The sequence below is a fragment of the Monodelphis domestica genome, chromosome 1 (assembly GCF_027887165.1).
Source record: "Monodelphis domestica isolate mMonDom1 chromosome 1, mMonDom1.pri, whole genome shotgun sequence".
In the NCBI taxonomy this organism is placed as follows: Eukaryota; Metazoa; Chordata; class Mammalia; order Didelphimorphia; family Didelphidae; genus Monodelphis; species Monodelphis domestica.
The window spans coordinates 460,724,951-460,737,425 of NC_077227.1; the positions used below are offsets into that span (position 1 = coordinate 460,724,951).

At 42.8% G+C, this 12,475-nt stretch overlaps 1 protein-coding gene across 1 annotated transcript in view; it reads right to left on the minus strand.

Annotated features, from left to right (window-relative positions):
- Nucleotides 1-11,825: 11,825 nt before the first annotated feature.
- Nucleotides 11,826-12,475, minus strand: part of PIP5KL1 (phosphatidylinositol-4-phosphate 5-kinase like 1) — a 9,938-nt gene continuing 9,288 nt past the window's right edge. The window contains exon 5 of the mRNA XM_056817134.1: nt 11,826-12,473. Coding sequence (XP_056673112.1) covers nt 12,177-12,473 — 297 coding nt within the window. The 3' untranslated portion in view covers nt 11,826-12,176. The remainder of the gene's footprint in view (nt 12,474-12,475) is intronic.

Here is a 12,475-nt window from a genome sequence, read left to right on the forward strand (position 1 = left end):
ATCCCCACTTCCCAGCATTTTATAGATTGAGGAAATGGAGACTAAAATGAATTTGCCCAGGATCACATAGTCCATAACTGTATGAAGTAAGATTTGAATTCAGGTCTCCCTGCCTCCTAGCCCAGCACTTCTCTCTGGTGTGGGAGACTCAAACTCTGTCCAGTCTAGAAGTAAGAAAAGAATTTTATTTGAAGAAATGGCTTTTGATGGTATAATAGCCTAATAGCTGGTGGAATAGTCTTGGGTGGAGCTGATAATATGGAATGGCAGCTCACATCATAATCACTGTATTAACTAATTTGTAAAATGAGAGGGTTGGGCCAAATTCTAAGATCCCTTCTGGTCTCCTTTAGACCTTCCCCTTTCCCAACACCAGGCCCACTGTCACTTGGTTCCTGCCTGTGCTGGAAGAACCCCAGCAGCCCACTCTCACCCTTGAGTCCATTATCTTTTTAATAAAGAACCCATTTGCCCTTCTCCCCAAGGTCCCCAGAGCCTTCCCATCTGCTCCAATTCTTTTCCTAATACTACTATCTGCCTTTTCCACTTGTTATGACCACAAATTAACCTTCCTTTATATCATCTCATTCAATCAGAATGTAAACCACTTGAGGGCAGGAACTATCTTGGTTTTCGGAGTTTCTAAACCTAACTTAGCCCAGTGCCTGCTCACCAAAGAATGGAACAAATGCTTTTCCACCCTATTCCATTTTTGACTCCAGACTGGGTGAGAGCTTAGAATCCAGGGCACAGAGCCTCCAGCCACCCCAAAAAGGGATAGAGCCAGCCCATTATTTATGGACTCTAAAAAGATGTTGGGGGAATGAGAGGGGCCATATGGTTCCTTAAGAGGTATTCATGTCCATGTCATGGTGCAAAGGCCATGCCTCTCCCACCCTAATTCACAATTACTAGGACAGAGAAGGGAGGCTGAGTAACATTTTAAAAGGACTTTTTAAGCTCAGTGGATTGAGAGCCAGACCCAGAGATGGGAGGTCCTAGGTTCAAATCTGGCTTCAGAGACTTCCTGGCTGTGTGACCCTAGGCAAGTCACTTGACCCTCATTGCCAACCCTTAGAACCAATACACACTATTGAGTCTTAAGACAGAAGGTGGGGCTTTTTTTTTTAATAAAAAAATATATAAAATGACTTTTTGATTGAGGGCTGAAACTAACTCCAAAACCCTTTTGGCAAAAGAAAATTCTCTCCTTCCCTGTCCCCAAACTGCCTGTGAGGTGGCCATGCCAGCCACACCCTCAGCATGGCCTTGTCTATTACTCACAATTGATTACTCACAATTGTAGTCAAGTTTCTTCCTCTTTCAAGGTGGGGTGTAGGAGGCTAAGTTCTTTCCAGAAGTTTCTCATTTTCCTCTGCCCAGATCACTATTTGTTTGTTTGTTTTGACTTCTGTCTTAGAATCTATATTAAGTATAGGTTCCAAGGCAGAAGAACAGTAAGGGCTGAATAACTGGGGGCAAGTGACTTGCCCAGGGTCACAGGGCTAGGAAGTATCTGAGGTCAGATCTGAAACGAGGTCCTCCCAGAATCCCCCATCTCTCTTCAGTCTCCACCCATTTACTCATCTTTCTACCTTCTACTGTTAAACAGAACCAGTCTGCTCCTCCCTTCAAAGATAGCTCTCATGTTCCTTCAAGTTTTTCTGTTCTATGGTCTTTTGGTGGTGGCAAAGACTTGGAAACTAAAGGGATGTCCCTCAATTGGGGAATGGCTGAATAAATTGTGGTATATGATTGGGATTGTCCTATAAGGAATGATGAACAGGATGATTTCAGAAAGAGCTGGAAAGACTTATGTGAACTGATACAGAGTGAAATGGGCAGAACCAGGAGACTATTATACATAGTAACAACAATATTGTACGATGTTTAACTGTGACTCAGCTACTCAGCAATGCATCAATCCAGCACAGTTCTGAGGGACTTAAGACAAAGAATGTCATCCACCTCCAGAGAAAGAACTGTTGGAGTTGGAATGCAATAGAAGCAGACTACTTTTTACTTTATTTGTATTTTTATTTGGGAGTTTTGGTTTCTCTTACAAAAAAATAAACAATATGGAAATGTGTTTTGTGTCATAATACATGTATATAATCCAGGTCAAATTGTTTGCCAACTCCAGGAGGAGGGAGGGGAAAGAGAGAGGGAGATAATTTGAATCTTACAATTTCAGAAAATTTAGGTGGAAATTTGTTATTACATATAATTAGGAAAATAAAATATTTTTGTAATAAAAAAAATAAAATAAAGTTTTTCTGCTCTAAGCTAAAAACCCCCAGGTCCTTCAGCTAATCTTCCTTACTTGGCAACATCCTCAGGGTCTTTACCATCCTGGTTGCCCTTTAGGTTAACATCCTTCCAAAAATTTGGTACCCAAACTGAAAGCATTAATTACTCCACGTGTGATCCATTCAGGACCAGAGGACAAGAAGGCCCATCACCCTAGAAGACTAATTAGGCCTCTGTTTTTTGTTGTTGTTTTTTCATTCTTACCTTCCATCTTAGAATTAATACTAAGTATCAGTTTCAAGGCAGAAGAGCAGTAAGGGCTAGGTAATGGGGGTTAAGTGACTTGCCCAGGGTCACACAACTAGGAAGTGTCAGAGGATAAATGTGAACTCAGAACCTCCCATCTCCAAGCCTGGCTCTTTATTCACTGAACCACCTAGCTGCTACTAAATCTCAATCTCTTAAAATCACATTAACTTTGTTGGCTACAATAGCCTATCCCAGTTAATCTAGACACCTTATTCTTGGGGCATTTCCAGGAGTGCCCTCTAAACAAAAGTATAGTCAGAGATGGATAAACATCCAGGTAGTGCTGTGGATAGAGTGCCAGGCCTGAAGTCAGCACCATCATCCCAGACATTAGGCCTCTTCCTTCCCCCACTCCCCCAACCCATACCTGCTGTCTTGGAATTAATACTAAGATTGGTTCTAAGACAGAAGAACAGTAAAGGCTAGGCAATGGAGGTTAAGTGACTTGCCCAGAGTCAGTCACACAACTAGGAAGTGTTTGAGGACAGCCCTCTTTTCAGTAGTCTCTACTGCCTCTTCACAATGTGTAGCTGAATATTTCTTCCAATTTAGAAAAGAATTTCTAAGATTTCTCAATCTATGAATTTGAAACCTTTTGCCTTGTTTTTTTGAAACTTTTCTCCTGAACTATTGCAATAATCTTCTGGTTGGCCTCCCTGCCTTACATCTTTCCCCATTCCAATCTATCCTCCACCAAACCATCAAAGTGATTTTCTTCAATCACAGGTCTGTGGTCAATCAACTCCACTGGCTCCCTATTGATTCTAGGATCAAATATTATTTCATCTTTATTTCTCGCTCTTTTTAAATTTATATTTTAATGAGTTTTTTCATTTCCATAATGACTAGTAAGAAGTATACTATAGGAGACAGCTAGATGGCACATTGAATAGATTGCCATGTCTGGAGTTGGGAAGATCTGGGTGCAAATGTAGCCTCAGACACTTCTTAACTATGTAATCCTAAGCAAGTCACTTAACCCCATTTGACTAGCCCAAGAAAGAAAAAAGAAGGAAGGAAGGAAGGAAGGAAGGAAGGAAGGAAGGAAGGAAGGAAGGAAGGAAGGAAGGAAGGAAGGAAGGAAGGAAGGAAGGAAGGAAGGAAGGAAGGAAGGAAGGAAGAAAAAGAAAGAGGATTAGCTACAAAATAAGGATGCCTAGGTTCATATCAGGGCAAATATTGTGATTAAGGCAGTTTCTTTATCTATAAAACCAGAATTCATAATTTTGTGCTCGAATTACTTAGCCCACTGGGTTATCTAGTCAACAAAACTACAGATATTTATTAAATAGCTACTTATACAATGGGGTCACAGAAGTAAACGAAATGGGCCTTCCCTTCAAGCACCTTGTATTTGATTGGGGAAAACAATGTGTACACATATGAATGCCCACCATATATACATGGTAAAGAAATTCATTCACGGGGCACTGGCAGCAAGACTTCATATAAGAAGTGAGCCCTTGAGCTGAGCCATCAATTTAGAGGGGTAAAAGAGCATCGCAGGCATAGAGGGATAGCCTCTGATGACAGGTGATAACAAGAAGACAGGAGATGGAACGTCCTGTATGGGGAAGAACGCCTGCTCTGGCCAGGCTGGCTGGGCCATCAAAGGAGCTCTGCCATCTCTGAAGTCAGCAGTGGCCTTGGTTGCCAAATCCAATGGGCTTTTCTCAATCTTCATCCTCATTCCAATGAGTAATGTGCATCACACCTGGAAAGGGAGGCTGAATCCAGAAGTTAAAGGGCTTTGGATGGCCAAGGAGAGTTTGTATTTTCACCTAAGAGCCAGTAAGGGGCATCTTTTTGGATCAGAGAGGAATATGTTCAGACCTGTGAGTCAGGAAACTGTGGGAAAGATGAATTCAACAGGAGAGAAGATGAGGCAAGCACTCAATTAGGAAGCCATTATAAGAGTCCAGGTGAGGGATGGTAAGACCCTGAACTAGAGTGGGGATAGTGTGGGGTATGGAGAAGGGGACAGATTCAAGAGGCAGAACTGACCAATTGGACATGGTCAAGTGATGAGGGGAGCATGATTCAGAGGTGGTGGATATGGGGGACTGGAAAGATGGTGGTACCTTGGACAGAAAAAGGGAATTTAGAAAGGTGAATTGAGAGGGGAGAAAATAATCCAAGTTTGGATATGTTAAATTTGGGGTGCCAAAAGGACATCTAGTGGGTAAGTTGGGAATGGAAGTCAAGAGAGAGACCTAACTTGTATTTAGAGATCAGGGAGTCATCTGCATAAAAATAATCACTAAACCCATGAAAGTTAATGAGTTCCGAGAAAGAGAAGAGGGCCCTGCACAGAATCTTTGCTAGGGAGGAAGTTGGGGGAGGACAGGCGATTTGATCCTTATTGCTGCCTCTTAGAATGTCTGGTTTCAAGAATTATCTCAGGTGCAGTCTTCTACATAAAGTGCCCCCACTGTGGGGTTTTCCTTAATGGACTTCCCTGACCAGCAGGGTCCCACAAGGGAAGGGGCTCACCTTTGTGATGGGACCCGAGGAGAGGTAGGAACCGAGAACCAGGGTGGAGAATGAAAGACACGGACAAATCAGTGATTGGATAGGGCAGGCAATCCCTATGATTTTCCTTAAGGAGGAAAATGAGGATAATGGAATACAAGGTGGTTGAGGAGATTAAGATAGAGAATGCAGGCCGAGATGGTTACAGCCTCGGGGAAGGAGAAGGTCAAGAGGAGAGAGACATAGTCATTGAGGAGCCCAGTGGAGCTCCATGGAAGGGAGAAAGGCCAAGAGGAAGTTCATGGGATTGCCTCTGAATTTATTCATGTCCTGCTTGGGCGGTACTCCCAAGGACGTAGTAACCACATCACAAAGTATAGACAATTAAGATTGGGTGGCAAGGTAGAGGGAACACCTTTTGGGCGTGTAGGACATAACCGCACTTTCCCGGGCAAGTCTCCGAACATGTTAATGGACTTGTGTTGGGCAATAGGTCTCGTGATCAGGTCAAGGTTACCTTCACAAAGCTTATCGGTAAAGCCTCATGCTTGGAGACACAGTAGTAATACAGTCATCTATATTTCATAGATGTGAATATGCTTGGGATGCTACATATCCCCCTTTTTTTTTTTTATGAAAGGTGGTTGATATAGAAATGTGACCAAAATTAAAAATATAAAAATCATGTAGCATCACTAATTGATGCTTCAAGTGATTAAAATTAGATATTCAAAATATGTTGCCAAAATGGACCACCTAGTGCAAGTAATATTTGAGCTTGTACACTAGTAATTGGTTTTATACTGCAGTAATGATTAGGATTGATATTTGCAATTTGAATAAGTGGTAGTGTTGCCCATTCTAAACCACACATAGGTCACTGTTACTGGTTAATCAAATTAATTAATAACCTTAATAAGTTATTACTGATTAACAATTTGAATCCTATCAGCACTGTTTTTACTTTGATGCCTTGCAATGCTGAGAATGTGTCTCATATTTAGAATTGATGCTATATTATTTTGATATTGAGTAATTCTAATTAATTTGCTTTTTGGATAAAGTGGCAGTAATGTGCTTTACATACAATTTTTTAACTTTATACAGGTTTTTAAATAATGGCTGCTAATTTTTATCCTTGTTGACCTTATGTCCTGTTTAAAAATTTAATGATTTCTACATATTTAAAATTTGAATATATATGAAAGTTTTCTAAAGCATATGCCAATTGATGTTGGTCAATTAAAAATTTGCACTGATTTTTAATTTTGCTTTTGATAATATTCAATACTTATCATAAAAACTTGTAACCTGAGGTGTAGGTGCATTGCCTTCTATATGGCAGGTTCAATTTATGAAACTGCTGAATTAAGTTTCCTTCCCAGATCCAAATAAATTTGGTAGTGAGTTACATGGTTGCAAGAGTCCATGAGGATTTTACCTCTGAAAACCTTGATAAATTTGTGTTTATTCCTTGTTTTTTAGCCTACAGTTAAACAATAATTCTTTTTAAAATATTATTACAGATAAAATATCTCCTGTAGCATATGACAAAAGTCTTTCTCTGACTTTTTAACTTTAAAACTTTGCCTTATAAGAAATACAATTAGACCTTCTTATGTGATTTTGCCATGTCCAATCCAAATTAAGACAATTTAATTTTTAAATTTTGCTTCATAATAATACCATCTTTTAGCAAAGATCTGCATAACAGGTTTATACCTTTACATTTAAATAATATTCCTCCTGTATTCTCTGGTGCTGCTTCAAAAGGCCTGTTCCTTTTAGAAATGCTAAACTGGTGGAGAGGTTTGCTGATAAGAAAGTCTTTTTGCTCGTTTGTCCTCTTGAGAGCAAAATGTCTGTTTGCTTCCTAGTTAGGGCAAACACGTGCTCTGCTTTTTTTAAACTGGTCTTCCTTTAGGTGCTTAAGGAAGTTTTCATGCTTTGATACGATCTTATGGTCCTTATGTGAGGGATCGTCTCCTCACAGCACTTTAACCTTGCGCTAGTAGCCCAAAGTGATGAAAGGTTTGCTCTAAGTTTAAGCGTTGCTCATTAAGCTTTCACCATTCACCTGTGCCAGGTAACTTCTGGTAGATGAGTGTTATGGCACAGAGTTATGATTTTTGGCTTTTTTCTTGCCTCACTTTTGCAATAAGCAATGTTTAAGTAAAGAAATTTCTTGCCATGAACTTATATTTAATTGATAAGAATGGTTTGGTTCTAGGACTTGTCTGTTTTGGTCTTATCTAGCCCCGTATGCTTTAGCTAGAAGCTTGATACTCTGCTTTGAATTTCTATAGGAGTCAGGATTTCAATGGCCAGAGGCTGAATTAAACTTCCCTCTGTACTATTGGAATCATTTCTAAGTTTTGTAGAAGAAACATTTCTACCTGCTTATTTCTATAAATTTAAATGGTCATAATACTACATTAAGCAGGGGTGGAGGCAGAGGCTGACATAGAATATTTCTGTCTGTTTCTGCAGCAACAGACAGGGGAGAGATAGCAAGGATAGATCAGTCAGCTGAAGAAAGAGAGTTAAGTATATTGTTAGTATCTTTAGTGAAAGGAAGAGCAAAAGACTGAAAGATAAGTCAATCCTCCTTGTTTAATGTAGCATTGTAATCAGAATCCATGTGCTCTTAGCAGCAGGTAATATTTGTCTTAATTTCCAATCATCTGGTGTAAAATTTGTTGCTAAAGAGTTTTGATCAGCTCTGTAATGCTGCGAGCTTCCCATATTTTTACATGTTACAGCACAATCTAGAAATCCTGCTTCTCCTTTGCAGGGGGCTATCTGTAGCCTCCTTATTGCCCTTTTGGCTTGCAGAGTTCTGCGGGGGAGGGGGCGGGCTGCACAAGACAAGAAGCCTTAAAGGATGAAGGTGGCTGAAGAAGACTGAAAGCTTCCGAGGAAGAGACTTCCTCTTGCATTTGGAAAGATTCTTCTACCTTATGATCGGGATGCTGAAATGGCTTTGCGTTGAACGCCCTTTGCCTCATTTCCCACGTTTTAAAAGGTAGAGGAGGGAGCAGTGAGCCAAACACATTGAACGTTATGGCATCTGCACTTTTTAGAATGGAATCCTCCATAGTGAAAAGATTAGGAGAAAGTGTTAGACTTGCCCATGGCGCTCTCTCAGCCATCTGCCCTAAGAGATTGGTTTGAGCAGAGGCTTTTTCCTCCACAGGTGGAGGGACCTTCCGCATTCTGAGAATTAGGGTTAGACTGAGGCTTGGCTTTCCAGCACCTGTGATGCCTGAAGTCTGCACAGGTTGTGCCGTCAAGGCCATCCTTGTAGTTTCCCAAGTATTCCAACTGACTTGTGATATTTTGTCTTTCTTTCTGATACTGCCTCGTTTTTTCTTTTACCAATCAGATCTCATAGCTGCACTTTGGGAATTCCCCTTGCTGGGAATTCAGATTTTGCTTCAGTGCCTATTTAAGCAATGTTTCAGAGATCTCAATACCTTTCTGTTCAATTAGAGACATTAACCGTCTAAGGTGACTAGTATATGATGAGGCTTATGGACCCGTGGTTCTAGATAATTTCTAAAATGAGAAATTGAAATAAAAGACGTTTCTCACCTTCAGAGGCCACCTGCAAGGTCACGCCTTTGTGATTCCGTACCTCAGTGATCGCTCCTCAGGTTGCACGTGCTTGAATGCCTGGGACAAAGGAATTTCGCTCCCAAATCCGGGGTGCCAAGTGTGGGGTTTTCCTTAATGGACTTCCCTGACCAGCAGGGTCCCACAAGGGAAGGGCTCACCTTTGTGATGGGACCCGAGGAGAGGTAGGAACCGAGAACCAGGGTGGAGAATGAAAGACAGGGACAAGTCAGTGATTGGATAGGGCAGGCAACCCCTATGATTTTCCTTAAGGAGGAAAATGAGGATAATGGAATACAAGGTGGTTGAGGAGATTAAGATAGAGAATGCAGGCCGAGATGGTTACAGCCTCGGGGAAGGAGAAGGTCAAGAGGAAGTTCATGGGATTGCCTCTGAATTTATTCCTGTCCTGCTTGGGCGGTACTCCCAAGGACGTAGTAACCACATCACAAAGTATAGACAATTAAGATTGGGTGGCAAGGTAGAGGGAACACCTTTGGGCGTGTAGGACATAACCGCGCTTTCCCGGGCAAGTCTCCGAACATGTTAATGGACTTGTGTTGGGCAATAGGTCTCGTGATCAGGTCAAGGTTACCTTCACAAAGCTTATCGGTAAAGCCTCATGCTTGGAGACACAGTAGTAATACAGTCATCTATATTTCATAGATGTGAATATGCTTGGGATGCTACACCCCACCCTCACTTTGGCTAGTGTCCTCTCCATAAATAGCACCTTGTATTTATTTTACAAATACAAGCATATATATGCACATTTACATATACATACAATATATACTTATATGTTGTCATGTCTCCCCCAATACAGCTATAAACTTCCCAAGAGCTGTTGGGTCATTTTTCAGTTCTGACTATAAGCCTATTTGGGGTTTTCTTGGCAAAGATACTGGAGCAGTTGCCATTTCCTTCTCCAGTTCCTTTGACATAAAAACGGAGGCCGATAGGGTGAAATGACTTGTCCAGAGTCACATAGGTATGAAAGTGTCTAAGGCCAGACTCGAATTTGGGAAGATGAGTCTTCCTGACTCCAGGCCCAGTACTCTACCCTCTACACCACCTGGCTGCACCAAGCTTAAGAGTAAGGACTGCTGATTTCCCTTTTGTGCTTTTAGTTCTCATGCATAGAACAGTGATTGGCACATTGTAAGTTCAATACATGCTTGTCGAATGGTTGATCCAACAAAGAGCGGCTCTAAGAAGGACAAGTGAGGGGCAGCTGGGTGGCTCAGTGGATAGAGCACCAGATCCAGAGATGGAAGGTCCTGGATTCAAATCTAACCTTAGACACATCCTAGCTGTGTCACTGAGCAAGCCACTTAACCCCCTTTGCCTAGCCCTTTGCTGCTCTGCTCCTTGGAACCTATACTTACTATTGATTCTAAGACAGAAGGTAAGAGCTGGTTTGGTTTGGTTTGGTTTTTAAAAATAACAGAAATAAAACCAGAGCCTGAGAAGTTAAAGAGACACCCTGGGCGCCCCAGGCAGCCAGGGTAAATACCAGGAGAGAAATTCCAGGGTCCTAGCCTCCTCCCGATTATCTTCTATGTTTTCTCTCTTTATCTCTCTCCTACGAGAGCTTAAAGTAAGGAAATTCCTTTCCTCTTCTGAAGCGGAGCTGTGACTTCCCCTGCCCTTTTAGAGATCTGCCGGCCCCCTCTATCCTCGCTGACTTGTTTTCTTTACACATCACACTGGCGCACAGAACATCTGGTGAAGAAGCTCTTCACAGCTTGGGACAAGCCAAGCTTTTCCAAAGCAGGCCAGAAGAGCGCACCTTCTGGAGGCTCCTGCCAAGCCAGGGAAAGGTGGAGAGCAGCGGAGGACGGAATGCCTGTTGGCCCAGGTCGGGAGACATTGCTGGGGCCTTAGACTGCGCTGCAGGGGTGGGTCTTGCCTCTCTCAGGCTGGTTTGGGGTCAGGACAATAGGAGTAGGCCTCAAGGAGGGCACCAGTGGCCAACCAGGCCCATCCCCTTCACTGCAAGGCCATTTGAGCTGGGCGCCACCTTTGAAAACCATCTCTCCCATGGCTGGCTGGCAAGGAGCACGAGTAGCACAGCTGTCGGCATACCCTCCATCATCCCGATTCCCTATTGACCGCCATAGGAGAGATTACCATGGGGGGGGAGGGGCGGTTCCATGCCAAATGGAATTTTGCCTATTGTCAATTGGTAGCAGAGGGAATCCTCCAGCAGAATGGCTGTTGCTATCCGGTTGTGTCCAACTCTTCATAACTCCATTTGGGGTTTTCTTGGCAAAAGTACTGGAGTGGTTTGCCACTGATAGATGAGGAAACGAAGGGCATCGGGATTGCGTGACTTACCCAGGGTCACACAGCTAGTAAAGCTGGTGCCTGAGGTTGGTGTTGAACTCAGAAATTGGGGTCTTCCTAACTCCAGGCCTGGCGCTCTCTCCACCGCACCACCTAGCTGCCTGATGGAAGGTCAAGGACCTTCTCATTTTTATCTTTCCGTTCCTGGCACCGGACACACATCAAATCCTTAATGTTTGTTCATTGATCAACTAACCACAGTGATGTTTTTGGACATAACTCTCAAAGACCATCTACTGCATCAGAGACAGATTGCTAAATTATAGCAGTGAAGGAAATATCCATCCCAAAGAAATGACAGATCCCTGATGCCATGAAATATTTGGTATATTGCTGTAATATCTTCCCTCCAATTAACCCTACATATATTTATCTTTTAGGAGATGGAGGGTAGAAGGAGCAATCATTATTTTTCCCCACTTTACAGAAGGGGAAATTGAGGCATTAAGAGTCAAACGACTTGCTCAAGGTTACACGAGCCAGGGTCCTAGTACATAAACAGGAACCTCACCTCCCACCTCTGCCACCTTGGCTCCACATACTTCTTTGTGAAGGAATTTTTTGTATGACCACCCCCACCAAGAACCCTGTTCCCTGCCCTTGGGGAAATAATACTCTTATTATTTCTTTATCTATGTTCTTCTGTTGCCACAGCTGTGGGCTCTGGGAAGCTATAGCTAGATCCAGGGGATAAGGCCCTCTCCCAAGTGTCCCTTGCCATGTGGGTGGTTGGAGAGAGCCAGAGAGGCTTCCCAGAAGTCGTTCTCTTATCGTGGATGACGGTTCAGAGCCATCATTCGGCCCATCAGTAGAGAAGGAGGAGGCATAGGTTAAGCCCCCAGTTTCTCTTTTTTTTCCAGATCACAAAATCACAAAGCTAGAAGTCTATTAAATCCGACACCCTCATTTTACAGAGGAAGAAACCGAGGCTGAGATGAAGAAAGTATAGTAATTAGAGGTAGAGCTGGGACTAGAATGCTGGTACCCTAATGTTCAGTCCAGTGCTCTTCCTGACCCCAACTTCATCTCCCCAGCATCCTGGGGATGCTAGGAAATGCAGTCAAAACATCAGCCCAAGTGCACAGCCTACCAAGAAGGCTTCGGATTCTTTTTCAGCCAAGGCTGCCCCCTCATGGTGGAAGGGAGCAACCCAGAGTAGGAATTTTTTTGAGGAGACCCAGTCAATGAGTGTGCAAATTCACCCATCTGCACAGTCGGTGGGCATATTCTACAGGGTTGACAGTGGAGAAGGTACGGTCAGGGTAAACAAGGGATTTCCACAGGTTCTCTATCCGTTTTCTGAAACTGTAGACAGTGAAGAAATCTATGATCCCTACAAAATAACGATAGTCTGGCCCGTCCAAGATGTGTAAGTCATTGGGGACATCTAGCAGGAGACGGAGGTTGTGGAAATATGGGTTAAGTCTGAGAGAGGTTTTGGGGGGCCATTGAGAGATGGTTGTATTTAAAAACAGTTGGC